The sequence below is a fragment of the Musca vetustissima genome, unplaced genomic scaffold, assembly GCF_032173495.1.
Source record: "Musca vetustissima isolate MV318-11 ecotype Yass unplaced genomic scaffold, APGP_CSIRO_Mvet_v1 utg154578, whole genome shotgun sequence".
Lineage (NCBI taxonomy): Eukaryota > Metazoa > Arthropoda > Insecta > Diptera > Muscidae > Musca > Musca vetustissima.
This window is the reverse complement of record NW_026884041.1, coordinates 15,566-40,967: the sequence shown is the minus strand read 5'-3', so window position 1 is coordinate 40,967 and position 25,402 is coordinate 15,566. Positions and strand designations below refer to the sequence as shown.

General features: G+C 35.4%; 1 protein-coding gene across 1 annotated transcript; it reads right to left on the bottom strand.

Annotated features, from left to right (window-relative positions):
- Positions 1-598: 598 nt before the first annotated feature.
- On the bottom strand, positions 599-24,345 carry LOC133331027 (ATP-binding cassette sub-family G member 1-like). The gene is made up of 11 exons (XM_061539427.1): positions 24,239-24,345; positions 8,596-8,713; positions 8,332-8,512; positions 6,309-6,454; positions 4,454-4,692; positions 4,094-4,383; positions 3,864-4,032; positions 3,699-3,799; positions 3,475-3,630; positions 799-1,007; positions 599-737 (listed from the first exon to the last, which is right to left on the bottom strand). The coding sequence occupies exons 1-11, from the start codon at positions 24,333-24,335 to the stop codon at positions 599-601; spliced, it is 1,845 nt and encodes a 614-aa protein (XP_061395411.1). The 5' UTR covers positions 24,336-24,345.
- Positions 24,346-25,402: the final 1,057 nt, after the last annotated feature.

Genomic DNA, 25,402 nt, shown 5'->3' with positions numbered 1-25,402 from the left:
AAATTTGTATTTTGTTATCTTTGAGATTTCTACAATAACTAGACTTAGAAAATTATATGAAAAAAATATTTGAGAAAAAACACAATTTCGAAATGTTTGCAAAACAAATTAAATAAATGTGAATGTGAATTAAATTAGAATATTTTTTCAGATTTTAAATTTAACAATCTTTCATTTCAGTTTCGAAAATAAGGCACTTCTATTAATATAATGTCCTGAGTACTGATGTCAAATTTAACTCATATGGAAAGCCAATAACAAACAATATTAAAAATAGTGTCTACTATTTAAAAAAATATTCGAAATTGTTTCTAATCTAGATTCAGATAAATAGTCTCTTTTTCGAATTTTCATATTTTTGTGTTCAATGTAAAATTTGTTCGCCAATTTTGTTCTATACTAAAATCTTACAAAACTAAATTTATAATTAAAACACATACATACATTCATATATATATAACAAAATATATATAAATTATTTTATATACATATGTCTACTAATACTAATTTGTGGCATTGTTAATTGTGCGGACTCCTCACACCAAACAATCGAAAACATATTCTAAAAAACAAAAAATATAACAGCTAACTCCAAACCCTATTGACGTTTAACCTGACGCTTTAGGGTAAAATAGGCACATGATTTATATATGACCAGCTGTAGTACCAATATACCCAAATTCATACCATAATTGCCATTTTCCATGCCAAAACTTTTCAATACCGTTGCAGCATTTCTAGAAAAATATAAATAACAATTAGTTTTTGGAAGCAGATTTTTATTAAAAAAACACTCACTTGAAATGACAATATAGAACATCATCAGGACATATGGTATCCTGTCGATTATTCGAGTACATGGCCAGCACCATATTTTCCAAGCCGTAACGTATGGGCGAAACATACGATATCATTCGCATAAAATCGGACATGTGTGTTAGTAAAATCAAGAAGCCGGAAAAGATCATCATAAAGCAGGTGGTAACAGCTCCGACAAAGGTGCCATTCTGAAATGAGATGAAGTGAAAAGAAAAATTAGACGGCCTTTTTTTGAAAAAGAAAGAGAGGGTCGAAATTTTATATATGTTTTTGACTGAGATTATGAAGACTCAGGCGAGAAGAAGCCTGAAGCACCTATGACATAGGTGCTTCCGATATTAACAGGAAATCATTTACAAATGTCGATAAGCAGGTCGTATTGTTTTATTAGTGATCAAAACGGTTTCTTTGTCTTTGTCGGTTTCTTTTTCGTGACGGATATTATAATTTTTTTGTGTGGAAGAAGGCACCTAAATTGGCGAGATATGCGTTCAACCTTACACATACATCCTCCACGATAGAACCCATCATCGCCCAATCTGCATACGTAACGATCTCAATGCGGAAAGGAAGAGTTTAAACACTTACAGAGATAACACTCCACCCTGAAGAACTAACTATTTCACTCTACGGGGATTGAACATCTTATTCCGGAACTCCACGTATGACTGACGTCCACACATATAATTGATTATCCAACTTTTCAAACTTGGCCGGAGGGTCAAACGCTACAAATAGTGTTCTATGTTAGTTAAATGTGGCTGAGGTCCTATGATCCTTCTTATCAGGGTTCCAGAGCGACATAACCAACAGTTTACTCACACCGTTTCCGATGTTGCAACTCTTCAGATGCTCTGGCCATTTATTCCACTAATGCTCCGCGACTAATTTGCTGACTTTCAAAGTGAGTTGCTGGGTTAGATTAGGCCTAATCTTGAGTATTCGACTAGCCGGTATTAATCTAGCGGCAGCCGCAATGATGCCCCGGAATTTCCTTTCCTGGTACCCGCACATCAGAAGGAATGGACAGATATTTGAAGCGTTTGTTGTAGAACTCTCTAAATATTGCCAGTTAGCCTTCCTACTGTTAAATCGAAGTAACTCATCCGCTGATTTGATATACAAACTGCCTCTGTTGGGAAATTAGGTCTCATTTCAAGTATTCGACCAGTAGGTATAAATCAAGCGGCTACAGCTGCAATGATGACCCGGAATTTTTGTTTTTGTTACCCGTGCATCAGAAGGAACGGAAAGTTCTTTGTTCTTAAACTCTCCGAATCCTTGCCAGTTGACATTTCTATGATTAATGAAAGTGCGGCGTTCGGAGGTGATGACATCGGGCGGTCTGTTCATGGAGACGATTATGGGTAGGTGGTCTGAGGCAAGAGACATGAAGTGTTGCCAGTTGACGTCATTTATCAGACCTGGTAACACAATGGCTATGTGTGACGAACTGTAACACTCTTCCCTTATTCTGGTGGGGCATCCTCATTTGTCGTGCAGAACCTGGAGCTATCAATTTTCTCTGCCAGCACTGGTCATTACCTATGACGGAATGCCACAGACGATTATGGGGAGGTGGTTCAGAGAAATGAAGGGCTGCCAGTTGACGTCATTTATTAGATCTGGTAACACAATGCTTATGTCTGGCGAACTATGACATTCTCCCCATATTCTGGTGGGGACATCCTCATTTACCGTGCAGAACGTGCTTATGTCTGGCGAATTATGACATTCTCTCCATATTCTGGTGGGGACATCCTCATTTACCGTGCAGAATGTGGAGCTATCAATTTGCTCTGCCATCACTGATCCCCTCTGGTCTTTACATAGGACGGAATGCCACAACTAATGGTGGACATTGAAATCCATGATTCACAGCTATTAAGCGACTGTATAAGCACCTCTACATCGGCGGTACCACATTTAACTGCAACCCCAATACATTTCACGTATGAGCCACTGGAGTCTAGATCACGTGAGGTAGACCTGTTTTGAATAGGACAACGTGGAAGTGGAGGAAGAGGGGGGCTTAACATTCCTTATGCACCCCCTCTTCCTCCACTTCCACGTTGTAACCATCATACCGTTGTAGGCTACAACTTTTATTGAGCTTAGTTTCCTGTATCACCTCAACATATATATTCCTCCGATTCATGAAATCCAATACCTTGTCTACTTTTCCTCGAAGGCCGTTGGAATTAAATTACAGAAATGATGCACATTAACGTGCGGTGTTAAGTAAGCTGTTATATGGATCTGCGCAAGCGATGAGGCAGCTCTTGGAGTGTTTGAGAGAAAAATTCTCCGAAAGATCTACTGGCCGATCTGAGTCGACGGTGAATATCGGTGTCGAATGAAACACGAGCTTTACCATCTATACACGGACATCGACATAGTCGTATCGAGCTGCAGCGACTACGGTGGCTAGGCCATGATTTTCAAATGGATAACGATGCCCCAGCTCAAAAGGCATATAAAAGCGAGCCTACTGATGGCTCACGGAGAAGGGGAAGGCCATGAATTCAATGGAAAGATAAAGTGGAGGATGACATATCAAAACATGGTTTTTCATACTAATAAAACTGCGCACAAGATCGACGCGCCTGGTTCCAGCTAAGTATGTAAAGTATATCTTTAATTACAATTACTTACCACAGGATTCAAAATCGTTCCCAAAAATATACCCAAACCATCGGCACATATGGTTACCATCATACTTGATAAGATCACTTTAACGAAACGATCTACTTCCAACGGCTGGTCGGTCATGAAATAGGTAATTGTAATATAAACCGTTGAGAGAATAATCTGAAAAAATCGAAACAAAAAATAAATTATGATCGGTACTTCTTTTGAAAAACAATCTAAGGACTTACATGAACCGGCGTAGAGGTTATCAGCGAAGCCAAATAAAATGTACGCAATTTATACCAATTGTTGAAAGACTCCTTTTTGATAATGGCGATTTCTTGGGGAACTACAAAATGAAGAGCAAACATTAAAATTTATATCTCAATGTTAGAGGTTGTCCTTGCACCTACATCTTAAAACACTGGGCATTATGGTGGTATACCATAGATAAAGCGTATGCACCAAATATGAACCGAAATTCGATAATTGTTTATCAGCATTTGAACCCGAATCACCAAAGAGCAGACCAATCATAATGGCGCAGAGTATGTGCATTAACAATTTTATGTGGGTTAGGGACTGAAATTAAAAAAAGAAAATTACTATTTTTCCTAATTTCACATTTAGGTTATGCATTTACCCAATCCCGAAATATTTGTACATGACAGCGGCCAATCAGCAGCCACAGACGCACCCATTCCGGTGGTGGATAGAAATGACTACTACTGCGATTACTAAAAGCATCCGTTGCGGAATGTAAAAGTTTACCATTGCTGGGTACACTGACGCCGGTATTGGCCTCAACAATTTTATCACTGGCCATAATTGCAGACCGGCTGCGATTATAGTTATGACGCCATTCGGGTTTTTGTGCCGCCTCAGCCAATGCCATGGTGTAGTCGCCATAATCGCCGTTAACACATTCTAGTACTGAAATGAAATCAATATGTTTTTATTTATTTATTACAGAAGAAGATATCTCCTCAAGTATAATACTTACAAAAATCGGCCGGATTGTGATAGGCGGGACATTCCAAACCCAACGACTTAAAATAGTCCACTGTTCGATCTGGTGTTCCCTGATAGGTGCAATAACCCTGACTCATCACATAAATCTGATTAAAGAGACTGTAAATATTCGAGGACGGCTGATGTATAGTACAGACAATTGTGCGACCGTGACTGGCCAATTTTTGTAGAAGTTTGATTGTATCAAAGGAACTGGAGCTGTCGAGACCTCTGTAGGAAATGAAAGAACAAGTTTTTATGAATATATACAATTTTTATGTATTTCTCTTTGCAGGATGCCCTCAACGGAATAAGGAGAATATCACAACTGGCCAGGTCTCCAATATCGCTGCGATTTAGAAAACTTTTTTATGAAGAAGGATCGTATCAGAAGCGAAGGTAGGTATCTTGCATTCTTAAACCACCACTCTGTTCTGTACAGATCTATATTGCTTAAGCTAGTCTCTAGTGACCCATCGCGTAAAAGAAAGAGGGTATAAGTCATGTGACTTCGGATATTGGACCATCTTTAGAAGTTAAAAACCCTCTCCGATGTCGTTGCGAAACTTTATTACGTCGGAACATCTTTGCAATGGTTACAAATGTGTGCAGAAGGGTCGTATCAGAAGTGATGGTAGGGAACATGCATTCTTATTACACCACTCTGTTCAGTACAGATCAATCCTGCATGAGCTAGTCTCTAGTGAACCATCGAATGAAAGAATGGAGCTTGCAGTCAATTGGGAAACTGTCGAGTAGATATACCTCATGAGGTGATCGAACACATTGGGAAGAATATGGAGAATTCCGGTTGCATATTGACTGTGTTCCTCGATATCGGCTTATTGCAGGACGGGCTTAAAAAAAGTTTTCCAAGCGCGTCTGTCTTGTGCGCATCTCAACCAATTTGAAACCCTATTTTCCGAAATGTCTTGATCTGTCCATCGGATTCGTGGACTTGCCCTTCTGCGTGAACCATCATCTGGCTCGCTTTTATATGCCTTTTAAGCTGGGGCATCTTCATCCCATAATCCCATAATTCTGACAACATGGCCAAGTCTAGCCAACGTAGTCGCTGCAGCTCGATAGGTCTGACTACGTCAAGGTCGGAAATAGATGATGACCACAAGCTAACGTGGAAATAGGATGTTGAGGAATGCTCTAAGAAATCTGTGTATGCAGATATCCGACAATGTGCAAAATGGGCCCCATTAGTCAATATAATTTTCACATGGTATTTCTGATATGTTTTTTGGTCCTACTTTAAGGTTTAGAACCTCTGTCCATAGTATAACACCAAGTTCACTTTCACGAATTTACCGGAATATAATTTCAAATAATTACTCCTCGCAGTTTTAGCACAAGTAATAATTTTCAAATTGTGTAAATGTCGAACAAATAACCATACATTGTCCATTTAAATATCTCCGAGTCCGGTTCAAAAAAGAAAATAGCTTCCGTCTTGTTATACAGGTTAATAAATACCAATCAATGTCGTCGATAAGTTGTAAAATTCTTAACGAGTTGAAATCACTAGGTGGGTATTTATTAACCAATTATAGGTTATTAAATTTTATGACAGAGATTATTACGTTTTCGATATTTAACTATAGTCAATAATACATGGGGTGATTATAGGTTTTTTCAATCGTTAGAAGAGTGGAATGGAGGACAGAAGTCGCAAGTATAAACTACTTGAAAAGGTACTTCTATGGATAACAAGACGCTATTGAAAACAATGCGATATAGTTACCGGAACAAGTTAATTTAGTAGGAAACTGTTAAGTGATTCTCGAACCCCGGAAAGTAAGGGCCACGAATAATAAAATTATATTTTAAGGACTTACGTTGTTGGTTCATCTAAAAATAATACGGCAGGATTATCAATAAGTTCCAAGGCAATCGATAGACGTTTCTTTTGGCCACCGGATAATCGACTGCAGCGTGTGTGTTTTGTTTTTGTTAATTTTAGCGTTTCCAATATTTGTTCGATCTGCAAATAAAAATGAAATACATTTTTAAATAATATTTCGTATAAAAAACAGTAAGAAGAAGGCCAAAGTCGGATGGGAGTCGGCTAAAATATTTCCTACAACGCTTTCAAGAATTTTTTCCTCTATAATAATTTTGGTTATAAATTATTTGGTTATATATATATGACAGAAGAGTTGGGCGCCAACCAAAGGAAAATAGCAAAACTAAATAAGGCCGACCACCACCAATGCATAAAATTCAATGAGGCACTGTTTCTATGCAACGACAGATATTATCGCCATCACAAGATTTAGGATTCGAATCAGAGCAGAGAAGGAAGAATCCCTTCTAAGTTTTCGATTTTTTGTAAAAATAAGACTCCATGACATTCTTATAACCCCAATCTCGCCATCATCATAAGCACATGAAGATAACACAAAAATGATAATGAGTAGTGTTGGGCGCCACCCAGAGGAAAATTGCAACGCTAAATAAGCATGGAACCCAACCAGTGTGCAAAATTCAAGCAAGCATTGTTTCTAAGCAACGAGTGAACCAGATTATAAACCGATGAATTTCGGGTTAGAATCCCTGTGGATGAGGAAAAATCCTTTCAATTTTTTCGATTTTTTTAGGAAAGAAGCTCTTATGAAATTCTAATAACCCAACCTCACCCTCATCATCACCACATGAAGATAACCCAAAAATTGGAATGTCGGGAGTAGTGTTGGGCGCCATCCAGAGGAAAACGGCAACACTAAATAAGCCAGGACTCCCACAAATGCACAACATTAAATATGCGTTGTTTCTAGGCAACGGCAGATGGCAGCCCTCTGACGTAGAACAGGCAGACCGGCCATCTACTGGAATAAGGAAAAAATTATGATAACAAAACTAACAGAAGGACTTATCGATTGTACTGGACTAAAAATTAATGAATACCCAATTCGAATTCAAGAGGAGGAGAATGAAAATGTTTTCGAATATTTGTAAAAAGGGGCTTCTAAATGCAATAGATCAGAAGAGCCCTGATATTCAATAACATTAACCTTACAATGAGGTTAACACAAAAAATCGGAATGATGGGCAATTGCACCACCCAGGTTATCATCTGGGGAAAATGAAAATATCCGCCAAAAATCCGAAGCCAAACTGTTCACCACTTGAACTGCTTTTAACAGATTCCGACCTCCAATTACCTCAAGAAATTGTGTGTAACGTTCGACAGCCTTTTTATGTCGTGTGAGCAAGTCACTGGAATTTGCGATAATTTGCGAAGTATGAACATAGTGGTTAGATTTTCGGCGCCAGTGTGGTTAGCGAATGTAAGTGATACGCAGTGGAAGAATATACAGATCTGCTAGAATGCAGCCCCGTGAACTGCTACAGGATTTCCACTCATGTCATTGATGGGTCATCTTCATGAGGAGACGAAGACCATATAAACATTCATAGCCTTACGGACAGGCTTCGGCCGCCCACCTCTCTGGGGGAATCTTCATGTTCTAAAGGGGAGAAAGATCCCAAGGTAAAGGCGTAGATCTCTGGTTCAACAGGCCTGAATAGCATACATACAGATGTAGTCGCCGAGGCAGTAGAATAATGCTATACTCGGAGATCACCAATAGTAACCAAGTGGGCAAGAATCGATGATAACTAACACATGCCCAAAAGTGCAGAAGAAAACATAATTTGGATGTATATCTACACTATCTTGACAATCGTGGGCCCTTCTTAACTTGAACCGACATATGTCGTTCGACAATCTATTCAAAATTTAATGTCTATTGGGCAGAATTAGATATTTTCCACCCTTTTATATGAAATTGTTTGAAAATATATGATTTTATGTCTATCCTCAAAAATAACATTAGATCAATTACGCTATTTACTTACCAATAATTTCCTATCACGTATATGCATCGATTCATTCGATATTTTTAAACTGGCCGCCAACATCATTGTCTCCTCCACGGTAAACCAGGCATAGAAATGATCATCCTGCATAATATAACAGCATAATTTGCGGGCCTTTGGTGCATCTCCGAATTTGATAGTGCCCGTAACGCCAGTTTTTCTGAAATTTCAAATAAAATTATTTTATAATGTGTATGTTCTAAATTGACGGACAAGTCTGTGAAAGAAGGTTTAAAAACGTACGTAAATCCCGTTAAAATATTCATTAAACTTGATTTGCCAGCACCAGAGGGTCCCATAATTGCCGTCAGCTCACCAGGTAAAAATGTCCCCGATATGCCTTTAAGTACAGTTTTCTTTTCTAAAAAATAAAGAAGGGAAAATAATGATCAGTATTTAAATTAAACTTAAAGTAAACTTAAGTATAATATTTGAAAGGTATAAAAATGTACAGATACTTGAATTAAAGATTTAAAAGTCACTGCGATCCAAGAAACCATGCTAAGCGAGAAAAGATATTAACCAAATGTTTAGAAGTAATATGCGCCTGGTACTAGATACTGGATTTCTATGTCCATTATACAGATGTAGTCGCCCAGGAGACCATCCTGCATCTATAGCTGCAGATGAGAGTAGATTTAGCAAAGCTAATAACAATGCAACCAATCACCAACATCATAACATTGTCGGTAGAAGATAATATTTTGGGATTCCCAATTCAAATATTATTTACCTCTCATGCTTTTGGGGCATGTTCACGTATGTGGGATGATTGTCACGTGTTGGATATTCCCAGTATGCAGTTACCCATTGTTATGTTTTTAATACTTCGTTACAAAATTTTCATTAAATCCACACTCCCAACGAATTCATCCTCTAAGATCGTGTCAGAATATATTTTATTTATTAATTTTTGTTAATCATTGTTATTGAAATTTAATAACAATAATAATTATATTATTATAGTATATATTCACTGCAGTCATATTGCATAATGACACACATAGTAAATAGCTAATCTTTTTCACTGGAAAATAAGATGACAGTGCATTTGATGGTAATCGCTAGCAGAGTATTTCCCCATTATTATTATGTACCCTCCATTATGAGTGGGAGTGTGTATTAAGTTTGATAGTCCGTTTGGGAACACCTCGAAATATTAATCGGAGATCCCATAAAGTGTATATTAAAAATATTTTTCATGGCCTATAAGTGGCGTGGATTTATTGAAACATATTTTTCATGACCTTTATTATTTATTAAAAATGTCCATGTTCGTCCGTCTGTTAAAGTCAAGATAGAGCTCGCAATATATAACAGATAGAGCTTTGGAATTTTGCATATATATTACTACTACTTCCCAGATGTTTGGTATTCATTGGAACATCTCTCTACCAAATATTATCAATATTGACCAATGTTTCCGGGTAGATCCCATATAATGGTAACGCTCATTATTTGGTATTTTAGAGGGCGACAACGAACTATTTTTAGAATTTTTTAATGCTCACCTCGTGGTGAAGGGTATATAAAAGTTCGTCACGGGCGAACCTAATTACATTTTTACTTGTAATTTTTGATGTTTGTATAGTTGTACACTTTGTGTAAAACTGGGCTATCATCCGATTAATAAATAAAAAGGGATTTCTATTATATTCTGTGCATCGTGAAATTTTAGACTTAAAGTGTAGTTCAATTGTGATCACAATTACTTTAGGTGAGACATTTATTTGTAGATATTTCTTTGCAATAGAATATTTTTTTAAATGAAAATAAGATCGATAAAAAGTTTTAAGGAACGTGTATGCTAATCAAGATTTCTAGATCTTAATTTTAATAAACGTGTTTCAAAACATTTTAATCTAATTTATATTACGTACAAGGGTGACATCATTTGCATTATAGGTAATCTGATTTTATAGATTTATCTCAGATAATGCATCACTACGATTGGCCAAACGACTCTCAATGCAAAGGGTAATACTTTCTGAAATACCGGTTATTGATCGAACACATTCACATTAGAATATCGCGTGTGGCACTGATATTTAGCAATATTAAAATTTGTTATCTCCAAGTTGTAAAAGTCAAAACACATCGCCAAGTCCACATTTCTGCATTTTATGTATGCAATTCATAAAACTTGAAATACTGGGTTCTTGGGCGGAGGTTCTGTAAATATATATATATATATATATATATATATATACTAGCATATACCCGCTACTTCGTTGGCGAATGCGGGATATATTTAAACATGTATTAACATATTATTTTATTTTCACAGAAAACTGCCGCATCCCTACAGTTATTCTAAATCCAAGTTTCGGGATTCCAATTCTATCAGTTTACCCACAATTCAAATTGTACCAAATTTAGTACACAGTAGTATCAGTTTCCAAAACCTCCTAATTACCCCCTCAACAGTAATCCTAATTCCAAGTTTCAGGATTCCAATTCTATCGGTTCACCCACAATTCAAATTTTACCTAATTTAGTACACAGTAGTACCAAAACATTCTACTAAAACCAAACCTTCACCCCCACATAGGATTTAAATTCTATCGGTTCGCTCAAACTGTACCAAATTTAGTACACAGTAGTACCAATTTCCAAAACTTTCTACATACCCCAATTCTACTCCCCCACATCGATCCTAAATCAATGTTTCAGGATTCCAAATCTATCGATTCATCCACAATTCAAATTGTACCAAATTGTACCAAATTTCCAAAATTTTCTATATACACCAATCCCACACTCCCACAGTGATCATAAATCCAAGTTTCAGTATTTCAATTCTATAGCTTAACCCACAATTCAAATTGTACCAAATTTAGTACACATTAGTACATATTTGTAAAACATTCTACATATCTCAATCTTACACCTCAACAGTGATCCTGACTCCAAATTTCATGATTCTAGCTCTATTGGTTCAACTAAAATTGAAATTGTACCTAATTTAGTACCACTTATTACCCATAAGTATTATTTTCTTAAACTGAATCCTGTCCCCAATCCCAAACCCCTACAGTGATCCTGACTCCAAATTTCAATGTTCCCGCTCTATAAGATCACCCAATCCAAACTGTAACGATTATAGTACGATTTAGTACTTTTCGTACTAATAAGTAACAAATTTCCAAAACTACGTTCATATCCCAATCCTATACTCCGCCGGTAATTAAATTCAAATTCCAGGATTCCAGCTCGATTTGTATCTGCAAATTAAATTTATACCAAATATAGTACCATATAGTACTTTTCGTAAACATGAGTACACGCTTTCAAAACCATCTCCTTAAATGGGCCCTAGATCCGCAGACCTAGGGGCCCTGACACCCGTGCTACCGAAACCTTCGGTCAGGTTCATAGCCAAAGCTATTACCAGTAGAACCCCAAACAGACTGGTCGAGACTGGTCACTCACAGACTATAGCCTCTGCTCAGCTTCATAGCCAAAGCTACTATCATTAGGACTAACATGCAGGCTCTCTATAATCAAACAATTGCTGAAAGGGGATACAATGCAAAAGTGGCCACCAACATCACACGATATTGGTAGCCACCATGCATCTCACCCCTCCCAACAATTATTCCACAAGCCTGCTAGTCCGGGAATGGTCCCCTTCAGACTAAACTTTGCACGTTTTCGTAGCCGAAGCTACTACCATTTGAACTAGTAACAGCAGGCTCTCCACAATGGAATGACCATAAATAGAGGATGAAACAGATGCAAAAACCAACCTCTCGATGCTAATTCCCACACCGTCTCCATTCTCACCCAATGATCATTCCACAAGCCTACAAAGTTCGGGAATGGTGACCCTACTAGTTTCGATCCACGATCCGGAACTAGTAAACCCAAAGACACCACCGGAACACCAGAATACCCTCACGGGCATTCCGCACAACACACACACACCAAACAACAAAACCTCCCAACAGTCCACACAGGACAGTGAACGCAACCACTCGGGTATCCGGCGGACGGATAGTTACTGTTCGAATTTCCAAAAATCCTTTGGTACATCTATCCTACACTCCATCAACGACCACCAAACCAGAGTTCTAGCTCTACCGGTTCGCCAAATACAAATGATATCACATTTAGTACTTTTCGTGCCGTTCTAGTACGAATTTTCAAAAACCCAACCTTATCTGTCACATTTGGACCAAGAGTTACCCTCACCCAAAAATTTCAAGATTCTAGCTTCAGCCGTTTCGTATGGCATTGATGAATCGTTAAATCAGTCAGTCAGTCAAACACTTTACTCTTTTCCGAATATAATGATTACAATTCAATGACGCACAACATCTAATTATTTTCTTATTACAAATGTACAATTATTTTTTTTTCTTTTAATTGTTGGACTTTTCATTGCCGTCAATCTCGTTACAGCTAATAAAAAAATATTAAAAATTCAAAAATGTCTATCCTTCGACAAAAGTGTGTCTGGTGTCAATTAGGTCAATCTAAACTGTGATTTTCCACAAACAATAAATAAATGAAATTTGGCATAAATATTAATAAAAATGTTTTTCCAGTTCTATATTTCATTTTTCAAAATCAATTATTGAATATTTGCCAATAATTGGTTCTGGAAGCTCTGGCTTTAATTGACAACTAATTACAATAGAAGTATATAATTTTCCTAACTGTTCGATATTAAACCTAAACTGATAGTTGTTATTATTATTAGTTAAATCCATACGACCCTCTAGAATACGACCACAAATAGGATTCTAATTGGAAGACCGACAAGTGTTTGTAATAAATATTTCAAACAAATTGTTTACTACAGGCACATATTTGCAGAAAAACATTCTATAGGTCTTCTAGGAATGATAAAGGATATGTTATGGTTCTTTGAAAATCGCCTGTCCATGAGCTAATATCTGAAGAAAATATGTATAGTATATAATATTATCAAAATGCTGGATTTTCCATCCGTCACTCACCAAACGGTTTGTGGGCGTGTACCCTTCATGGTCTTTTCTATTTTAAATAATTTGTTCGTGGTCTATATATAATCTATACTGATAAAAGAGTAAAGTGATTGACTGACCGATTTAACGATCCATCAACGCCCAGACGAAACGGCTGAAGCTAGGTGACGGATACGGTACAAAAAGTACGAAATGTGACAACTTTTTTATTTGGCGAACCGGTAGAGTTAGAACTCTTAAATTTTAGATGAGGGTAACTGATGGAGGGTAGAATAGATATAGGAAATAGATGGACTAGATATAGGAAATATAGGTTTTTTGGACATTCGAACTATAAGATTGCGAAAAGTACCTAAATGTACTAAATTTAGTTCAATTTCCTAGCATGTGAATGGATAGAGCTAAAACTTGAAATTTGAAATGCGAATAAGTGTTGAGATGTAGGGTCTATTTAAGGAGATGGTTTTTAAAGCGTGTACTCATGTGTACGAAAAGTACTATATGGTACTATATTTGGTACAAATTTAATTTTGAGATGCAAATTGAGTTGGAATTCTGAAATTTGAAATTAACATTACCGTCGGAGTGTAGGATTGGGATATGAACATAGTTTTGGAAATTTGTTACTTATGTGTACTAAATCGTACTATAATCGGTACAGTTTGGATTTAGGTGAACCGATAGAGCGGATAGGATAAGGGTCAGGATTCAGTTTAAGAAATTAATACTTATAAGTACTAAATGGAACTGAATTTGGTACAATTTAAGTTTTAGGTGGACCAATAGAACTAGAATCACGAAATTTTGAGTCAGGATCACTGTTGAGGTGTAAGTTTGAGATATGTAAAAGTTTTAAAAAATTGTACTAATGTGTACTAAATTTGGTACAAATTGAATTGTGAGTGAACCGATAGTGTTGGAATCCTGAAATTTTGATTTAGGATCACTGCGAAGGTATAGGATTGAGGTATGTAGGAAGGTTTGGAAATTGGTACTACTATGTACTAAATTTAGTACAATTTGATTTGTGGGTGAACCGATAGAGTTGGAATCCTGAAATTTTGATTATGGATCACTGTGGAGGTGTAGGATTGGGGTATGTAGGAAGTTTTGGAAATTGGTACTACTGTGTACTAAATTTGGTACAATTTGAATTGTGAGTGAAACGATAAAGTTGGAATCCTGAAGCTTGGATATGTAAGAAGTTTTAGAAATGTGTACTATGTGTACTAAATTTGGTACAATTTAAATTGTGGGTGAAGCGATAGATTTGGAATCCTGTAATTTTGATTTAGGATACATACCCCATCCTACACATCCACAGTGATCCTTAAGTTTCAAGGATTCCAACTCTATCGGTTTGGAAATTGGTACTACTATGTACTAAATTTAGTACAATTTGATTTGTGGGTGAACCGATAGAGTTGGAATCCTGAAATTTTGATTTAGGAACACTGTGGATGTGTAGGATTGGGATACGTAGGACGTTTTGGAAATTGGTATTACTGTGTACTAAATTTGGTACCATTTGAATTGTGGGTGAACCGATAGAGTTGGAATCCTGAAATTTTGATTTAGGAACACTGTGGAGGTGTATGATTGGGATATGTAGGATTTAGGATCACAGTGGGGTAAAGGTTTGGGTTAAGTAGGAAATTCGTACTACTGTGTACTATATTTGGTACAATTTGAGCCGATAGAGTTGGAATCCTGAAACTTGGATTTAGGATCACTATGGGGGTGTAGGATTGTGGTAAGAAGGAGTTTTAGAAATTCGTACTACTGTTAACTAAATTTGGTACAATTTGAATTGTGAGTGAACCTGTAGTGTTAGAATCCTTAGACTTGGATTTAAGATCACTGTGGGGGTGTAGGTTTGCGTTAAGTAGGAAGTTTTGGAAATTCGTACTACGGAGTACTAAATTTAGTACAATTTGAATTTTGGGTGAACCAATAGAGTTGAAATCCTGAAATTTGAATTTGGAATCATTGTTGGGATGTAGGATCGATGTATGCAAGAAGTTTAGTTGGATGGTTGAGGAGGATACTTATGGAAATAATATATACGCTAAATGGAACTAAATTTGGTAAAATTTGGATTTGGGTGAACCTTTAAAGCTCGAATCATGAAATTTGGTACTAAATGGTATTCAAATTAAATTTATGGTCGATATATGCAGTTTTCTTTGAAAATAAAATAATTTATATGTTGATACAAGTTGAAATACTAAAGAAGTAAAGGGCATATTCTAGTATATATATATAGTATTTATTAAATTATTACTAATCAGTTCCAGTCAATCAACGTCATAACAATGTGTTGTTGCACTTTTATTATTTTTTTTTAATTTGCTCAGCTTTTTTAATTGCTGGTTTCACAGTTTCAATTTGCGTGTTATGGCGCATAAAATTATTTTTTTCCATACAGGTTTCTATTGTTGTTTATGGTGTATTTTGCTATCTTTTTTACGCACCAAGAAAATTGGATTTGAGCGAAAACTTTTGAACCTTCTCGTGTCGGGAATAACTTTTTTCGGATACAGAATTCTACCGATACTCTAAAAATAATGGTTGAAAAAGAACTGGTCGTTTGGAGGAGTAGGCATTTTAGATAAACATCAAATAACCTCAGAAAAAATCAGAACTCTAAAAAATTGGTGGGAAATCCATACCTTTGCCAACGCTTAGGTATATAGCCCTAATATAACGATAATCGGTATTCCGATTTTTATAATATTTTTAGTTCACATTGCGTGGCAAATTTTCCTACAAAAATATATGAATATCATTCCATTTTTAGGTAAAACCCCCCGGTCTGTCCATGTTAAATTTTAAACAAAGCACGGGTCGCATTTATTATCCGAATTCGATGAAATGTGGCACAGCCCATTTATTTGGCGAGAAAGTCGGTTTATATTTAGTTATAGCTCCTTTATAAATTTGTATAAAATTTTATGTAAATGGGGCACCAATACCCTTATATATCTTTCGATTTACACGAAATTATGCATAGCATATCAAATTGAGTCTAAAATGATCTGTGCTAATTCTTTTTAAAAATATATTTATATATATTTCGTCCAATAGCTCTCATATATATTTTCGTCCGATTGATTGTTCGATTTACACGAAATTTGGCAGAGGGTATAGTTTTGAGTTTGGAATGATGTATGTTAAGTTTTGTTGAAATTAGTTCAGATTTGGATATAGCTTCCATATATAATTTTGCTCGATTTCTTACATACCATTGGTGTAAATTGATTTAGGGGTCAAATTATGAGTTTCGATATCGAGTTTATTCTATTGAGATCGTCAAACTTGGCATGACTGCGAGGTGCACCTTTAACGTCAACAAGTGAAAAAGCATTAAGTTCGGCCGGGTCGAAATTTGAATACCCTCCACCATAGGTATACTGACAGATGCTTGAAATGAAAATATGGGGAACATACCAAAAAGTGAACCTATACCGATAATTCTACAAACCGATTTATGTAATCCATTATGTGCACCAAATACAATTTTTAGCAATTTTTAATGAAAACCCCAAAGCGTGGACTGATACTAATAATGCATGGTAGAATATACAATCCTCAAACTACTGCAATTTAGATTACAAAGTTAGATTACATAGTGCGGGAATTAGCGAATAATTGGGGTTATAATTATATGAGGGCTGTTCCTAATTAATGACCAACATGTATCTATTTAGAAACCCAAATTTTTGTTTTGTGTCTCAATTCTTTCCTTCATGAGGTATAATTATTTCCTTAGAAAGCGGAATGATTACAACCGATGGCTAAATCGTCTTAGAATTCCATAATTTGTAGGGTAAAAATGACTATATCGAGTAACGACTATCTCCTATAATATGGGGACAACCCCTACACACGGAATTAGTCACCTAACTATTTTAATATATATGGGAACTACCCGAATATTAATAATTTTTGGTAGGAAGATTTGTAACCATATGCGACTACAAAATACCAAATTACAGCGAATTCGGTTGAAAAACGCGCAAAAGAACTCCAAAAAATACCCGAAAAAATGAGCCTATTTTTTTAAAATTTTTAGTGAAGGAATTTGATACCCAATAAGAACCCATTGCATCAAATTTCAGCGAATTCGGTTTAAAATCGCGCTTAAACCACCCAAAATACCGTAAATTTGGGGGTAGCGTTATATGGGGGCTACCAGAAAAAGTGGACCGATATTTATAATTTGTAGTGAGGACATTTGGTACCCAAAAAGAGCCCAATGTAACAAGTTTCAGCGAATTCGGTTCAAACCCCGCTCAAAAACCCAAAAATAACGAAAATTTGGGGTGCCTTTATATGGGGGCTACCCAAAAAAGTGGACCGATATTTATAATTTTTAGTGGCGACATTTGGTACCCAAAAAGAACCCAATGTACCAAATCAAGAACCCCAAAATATCGAAAATTGGGCGGTACCCTTATATGGAACTAAGCCTAACGTGGACCGCTATAGCCGATCTTCGAACTTGAACTGCCTGCAGACAAAAAATTGATGATATGCAAAATTTTGATGATCTATCTTAATTCCTTCAGAAGATAACGTGGTTACAATAGGCGATCGGACGAACATGGCTAGATCGTCATAGAATTTTAACCTGATTAAGAATATATATACCTTATAGGGTCGGAAAGGAGTATTTCGATGAGTTACAAACGGAATGACAAAATTAATATACCCTCCATACTATGGTGGAGGGTATAAAAATTCCTGAACAGAATCAACGAAACCAAAATTGTACATAATTGGAACCATAAACACCGTTCAAAATTTTAGGCGCTTGGCTTGCATTTTCGCCTTCGTCGAAGTAAAACTTTAAAATGTACCGAATTTTCTCTTTGTTCACTTTAATTTTTAACACCTTCAAGGGGGTGCTCAAAGGAGGAGGGGATTTACCCATATACGAGGCATATGCCTAAACGTGGACCGATATAGTTCATCTTCGATCTTGACCTGCCTGCAGACAAAAGACAAGTCTATTCCAAAATTTGGCGATCTTTCTCAATTCAAGGGGGAGGGGGTTTACCCTTATACGAGGCCTATGCCTAAACGTGGACCGATATAGCTCATCTTCGAACTTGACCGGCCTGCAGACAAAAGACAAGTCTATTCTAAAATTTGGCGATCTATCTCAATTCATTTAGAGGCTAGAGTGATTACAACAGACAGACGGGCAAATGGATTTATAATTACGCTGATCAAGTATATACATACTTTATAGGGTCGGAAATGATTATTTCGTTGAGTTATAAACGTAAAAACAAACAAACATAACAAACATAACATACCATCCATACTATGGTGGAGGGTATAAAAAGCTACAAATGTACTTGGTTATTGATCGTAGGGTTAAGTCGGTTCACATATAGACACAGATCACATATTAAATTTATTTCAATTTCATGTCAATGGGCCTTCAAAAATGCGAGGTATGTTAGGATGCATCTCTTGAATATAGCCAAAGTGGTAAAGGGTATCATATAGTCGGTCTCGTTGGACTTTACTACTTTCTTTACTGGTTTTTCTTGTGGGACGCACTCCTCCCCGACACAAAATTTTCAACAACATGCCCAACTTACAGCTAACCAGTAAGGAAAGTAGTAAAGTCGGACGGGGCCGACTATATGATACCCTTCACCACTTTGAGTATATTCAAGAAATGAATCCTAACAGAAGTCGTATGTGTCAGTCTCGTTTCCTACTGCCTGCTACAAACATATGCGCAAAAACATAATATCCTGTGCCAGAAAAAAAAATTGGTTCAAGAACCTCAAAACCTGGGGGCTACCAGAAAAAATTGACCACTATTTATAGTGTAGAGATGTGCTACCTAATAAGAACTCGACGTACTAAATTAAGTCAATTTGGTTGAAAAATACGATCAGAACCCCCAAAATACCAAAAATTTGGGGTACCGTTATATGGGGACTACCAGAAAAACTAGACCTATATTTATAATTTTTAGTGGAGTAATTTGGTACCCAATAAGAACCCAATGTACAAAATTTCAGAGAATTCAGTTATAAAACAAACCCAAGAACCCGAAAATACCGAAAATGTGGGGTACCCTTATATGGGGGCTATCCGAAAAAATTGACATTTACTTTTAATTTTTGGTAAGGAGATTTGCTACCCAATGAGAACACAAAGTACCAAATTTCAGCAAATTCGGTCGAAAAATGCTATCAAAACCCCCAAAATACTGAAAATTGGGGGTAATCTTATATGGGGGCTATCCGAAAAAATGGACCTTTATTTATAATTTTTGGTAGGGATATTTGCTACCCAATAAGAACTCAATGTACCAAATTTCAGCGAATTCAGTTAAAAAACGCGCTCAAGAACCTCAAAATACCGAAAATTTGGGGGTACCCTTATATGGGGGCTATCCGAAAAAAATGACCTTTGTTTATAATTTTTGGTAGAGAGATTTGCTACCCAATAAGAACTCAAAGTACCAAATTTCAGCGAATTCAGTTAAAAAACGCGCTCAAGAACCTCAAAATACCGAAAATTTTGGGGTACCCTTATATGGGAGCTATGCCTAAACGTGGACCGATTTTCTCCAATTTCAATAGGTTTCGTCCTTGGGCCAATTAAGTGACCTGTGCCAAATTTCATCCAAATCGGATCATAAATGTGACCTGTACTTTGTTAACAAAAATACATGGACGGACGGACGGACAGACGGACGGACAGACGGACATGCATAAATCGACTCAGAAAGTGATTCTATGCATATTCTCAAAAGGAACCATGGGTCTATCTCGATTATTTTTGCCTGTTACAAACATATGCACAAAGACATAATACCCTGTACCACAGTGTGGTGAAGGGTATAAAAATGATGACTTGACAGAATACGTATGTATGGATATGAATGACGACGAAGACACTTGATAAGATTAAATAAAAAATGCTAATGCGATTACAAAATTGATCCGATTCACGCGAATTAGCAATACCTGGCACACATACAATCACACACACACAACCATACCTATTACAATATGTATGAATATGCAAATCGACTATAGAACAACACAACAAAAAGGGAAAGTAAAAAAACAACAACAACAAATCCATATTCAATTTACTTCGAACTAAACAATATTTTGCTATTATCGTTCGTTGTTATTGAGGTTTCATTATTCTGAAGATATGCACTCGCCGGGCGTTCTAAACAATACGCTGCTAATACGCTGAAAACTAAGCTCACAAGTTCAAAGCGAACTATGCAAATTTGTCGCTATTGTTTTTGTTTTTCTCCGCACCACCTGTCGCGGCTGTCAATCGGAAGCAGGCAGTTGTTACAGAAAAAAAAACAGAGAAAAGCGTCACGTTAGTGTCCTACTTTACGTTATGTGAATACAAAAACAAAAAAACTAAATGCAAGGCGTTTGGAATGAAGCCATCTTTGGTTAAGGAGAGGCAATAATGACAGTTGTGGTTGTAAACGTCATTAGAGGTTTTTTGTTTGTTTGTTTTCATAATGTCACTGACCTGGGTATTTCCATTTTAGTTGGATATCGATGGTCAGGTATTGGCGGTAACGTAATAGAAATGATAAATTTTAAAGGTGTCATAGGTAATCTATAGATACTCGTAAAAGACCTTCAATAAGTGTTCTCTAGACAGAAGTTCATAAATAGTAAACATTATACAGGGTTTCTACCTTCTTTGGGTCTTCCATTGTCCAGTCAGAAAAAATACAAAGAAGATCTTGTATATGCCTTCTATAGATCGAAGTACTTCAAGGGGCATGTTTCTGATTAGAAAATGTTTATTAAAAACTGACACTTAGGGCACCGTTTTCGAATGAACGTTTTTTATAAAAAAAACAGGAATCGATTTCTTATAGGAAAATATGTTCTGGCTCTGTTAGTCATTTAAATATACAAATCTAGTAATCTGTTTCTAATTGGAAACCTGTTGGAATCAGTTTCCAATATGTTAAAAAATTAACGCATAGAAATGTTTCCATTTACAAAAATATCCTTTAAAAAAGTATCCCTATACAAGCCCCTAATTAGAAAATGTAAATAAAAATCACATGTTTCTGATTGGAAAAATATTCCTTCAAAAATGCAAACCTTGGGATATGTTTCAAATTAAAAAATATATTTGTTTAATCTACAATGCCTGAGTTTTGTAAGAAAAATATTTTTCTTATTAGAAATATATTCTTAAAAAACACACGTTTGTCAATTAGAAAATATTCTTTAAAAAGGTCATGACATGAATATTCTTTAAAAAATCATTTTCTGATCGGAAAAATATTCTCAAGAAATTAACGCCAGGGATTTGTTCGATCTGTTTCTAACTCAAGTCGGAAAATGTGTCTAATTGGAAAAAAAATATTTTTTTTTTAAATCTCGCCTAGTGATATTTTTCTAATTGGGAAAAAACAAAACCTTAGGATATTTCCAACTCAAGTCTGGAAATGTTAAAAAACTCACGCTGGAAAAGTATTTTTAAACGAATTGGAAAAATTTATTTAAAAATACCATGACTTGATTTCTTCGAAGAATATATCTCAACTTGAAAGTATATTTTTTAAAAAATCATGTTGGTAAACGACTCTAATTTATAAAATATAAAAAATTCCACGTTTCTGATTGGAGAAACATTCTAAAGAAATTTACAACAGGGATTCGTTCTAATTGGGTCTGTTTCTAAATCAAGTCGGGAAAAGTTTCTAATTGGAAAAATACTCTTTTTTTAAATAAAAATACTTTTTTTTTTAATTCACGCATAGGGATATTTTTCTAATTGGATTTTTTTTTCTGTAAAAGGGGCAAAGCCTTGGTATTTTTATACCCTTCACCACATTGTGGTACAGGGTATTATGTCTTTGTGCGTATATTTGTTCGATTGAGACAAAATTTTGAACAGAGTATTGAATTTGGCCCAGATTGATGTATGCATTTTTTTAAATCGGTTCAGATTTAGATATAGCTCCCATATATAGTTTCGTCCGATTTTATGTAAACGAAGCACCAAACTCCCAATATTTGTCCGATGGAGACAAAATTTTGCACGGAGTACTGAATTAAGTCTAGATTGATACATGTCAAGTTTTAGATGTAGCTCCCATATATAGTTTCATCCGATTTTATGTAAATGGAGCACAATACTAACAATATTTGTCCGATTGAGACGACATTTTGCACAGAGTATTGAATTAGAGCCAGATTGATGTATGTCAAGTTTTGTTGGAATCGGCGTACTGAAGTAGGTCCAAATGTATGTACCCGAAGTTTTGTTGAAATCTGTTCAGCTTTAGATATAGCTCCCATATGTAGTTTCCTCTGATTTTATATAAATGGTGCACCATACTATAGATGTTTGTCCGATTGAGACAACATTTTGCACAGAGTACGGAATTAGGTCTAGATTGATGCATATCAAGTTTTTTTTATTATTATGTATCTAATTAGAGACATATTAACAAATTTTTACGCTTTTGATTGGAAGTATAAAATTGAAAAAAAAATATTCTTAAAAGAACACACATGTTTTTTTAAAAAAAATAATTTTCTAATTGAAAAAATATTATGGTATAATATGGTACATGTATCTAATTGGAAATTTTTCTTTAAAAAGATCATAACTTTAAACTTTTGAAAGAAATTTTTTGTAACTGAAAGAATTTTATTAAAAACGTTTAATAAAATTAACGTCGGGGATTGGTTTCTAACTCAAGCCTGAAATTTTTTCTAATTGGATATTGTTCTAATTAAAAAATATTCTTTAAAAAAAGGAAAGCCTTGAGATTACCTTTATTAGAATATTTTTTGTGTAATTGGAAACATATTCTTTAGCTGGAGAATATTCTTGGAAAACATATAATTAGAAAATTATTTTATACATAAAACGATGCTATGTAAAATTTTCTATAAATAAACCGAGGCTAGGTATCTTCTTATAACTGGAAAAAATATTCTTAAATGTTTCGAATGTTCGAATGTTTCTAATTGGAAAAATAAGCTTTTTTAAATACCGCCTAGAGATACTACTAAAATATTATATTATATAGATTTAGGTAACTTTTATAAAGTCAATAGAAGTAATTTTATTTTGTAGACCTCAAGAATATTTGTTATAGTTCAAGAGATCTCTAGAGAGTGTCTAAAGCCAGGAATTCACATAAGGGTCTTATATCTATAAATAACCGTCTAGACATTCTATAGTTGGTTTGAAATCTATTATAGGTTTATTATATATGGACAGCCCTATAGAGATCATATACGGTAAGATGACCTGTGCAGGTCATAGAAAACCGATAAAAGGTTTTTTTTTATAGACGATAGCTAGACATTCGACCTATATCTGTGACATCCAGAAGCTATGCAAATTGGGAAAAATATCCACCATCACATCTGTCTCATACTCTCCAGAAACCTACTCTCCCCTTATCCTTAAAAATACATCTGTTAAACGTGTGGTCCGATGGCAAAAAGGCCTAGCCAATGGCCTTGAAAAAATATTCTCTAAGAAACATGGCCTAAGGCTCTGGAATGCCTTGAAAAAGTTTTTAAAAAAATCCAAGCATAAGGCTCTACTGTTGATTGAAAAAATCCACGTCTAAGGCTCTGCTGGTCCATAAAACAATCTTTAAAAATTCCAGGCCTAAGGCTCTGCTATTGATCAAAAAATATTCTTTAAAACATACATGCCAAAGGTTCAGCTATGCCTGATTTAAAAATATTTGTTTTCAAAAATATAATGCTGGTTGGTCTTAGTTCTTCTATCTTCGCAATCTACCCCTAAAGCTCTGCTGGTCCATTATTTTTTAAACCACATCTAACTCATTACTGGTCCATCGAAAACATTTAGGGTTCTGCTGGGCCTACAAAATAATTTATATTATGAAAATTTGTGGTCTGTATATTTACCTTTTTGCTTTGGCACTTTAACTTGATAGGTGAGATCTGTAAATTCGATGGGTATACTGCGCACTGCACTGTTTTTCAGCATTTTACTCGTTTCCATTTCCAGTTCCATCTCGAAGTCGTTTCTTTTGTTCTTTCGTTAATCTGAATCACAGTTATAAGCAATAATTTTAATGTCTCAACTATTTGCTACCGCACGCGGTCGGATTATGATTTCAAACGCCGACCGTCGACCACGTTGTCACTCGAGAGATTGCGTTGTAATATCAGTGCATATCACAGATAAATTTCGAAACTGAAAGAAACACAAAACAAAAAAGAGGAAATATAAATGGCAATTCATCTCAAGTTTATAATAATTATTACAAAAAAATACAACAAAGTTCAAGTAGCAAAAACAACAACAATAATAATAATAAAAATACAACAACTCATTCAATTCGAAACAAGTTAATTCTAAATTAAAACATAAGAAAATAACTGCTGCCTGCTGCTGTTGCTATTAAAACGAAATAATTAATGTAAATTTGTCTCCGACATAAATGCCTCAAATAGTTTCACTTGACCTTAACATTGAAATCTGGATAGCTGCTATGCAGGGTAGAGGTATGTATGTAGCTCGAAAAAAAACGTGAGCTTACTAATTGGTCAAGCTTAAACGGTGTGTCTGTGTGTGTGTGTTTTTTGACCGCAGTAGATTATAATTGTTTTCTAATGGACAGTGGCTCCAAGGTGTGGATTTTTTAACAAATATTTTTCCAAGCATACCCTTAGGCATGGATTTTTTAAGGAATATTTTTTCAAGCATAGCCTTAGTCGTGGATTTTTTGAAGAATATTTTTACAAGCATAGCCTTAGGCGTAGATTTTTTAAAGAATATTTTTTAAGCATAGCCTTAGGGGTGGATTTTTTAAAGAATATTGTTTTAAACATAGCCTTAGGCGTAGATTTTTTAAAGAATATTTTTTAAGCATAGCCTTAGGCGTGGAGTTTTTAAAGAATATTTTTTTAAGCATAGCCTTAGGCGTGGATTTTTTAAACAATATTTTTTTAAGCATAGCCTTAGGCGTGGATTTTTTAAAGAATATTTTTTAAGCATAGCCTTAGGCGTGGATTTTTTAAAGAATATTTTTTCAAGCCATAGCATAGCCTTAGGCGTGGATTTTT

Excerpts from the sequence above, each read along its gene's own strand:
- LOC133331027 (XM_061539427.1), bottom strand. The coding sequence starts at position 24,335 with ATGGAAACGAGTAAAATGCTGAAAAACAGTGCAGTGCGCAGTATACCC. Across the intron at positions 4,033-4,093 it reads TACAAATATTTCGGGATTGG|TCCCTAACCCACATAAAATT; the intron begins GTAAATGCATAA and ends TTTTAATTTCAG. Across the intron at positions 1,008-3,474 it reads GAACGATTTTGAATCCTGTG|AATGGCACCTTTGTCGGAGC; the intron begins GTAAGTAATTGT and ends ATCTCATTTCAG.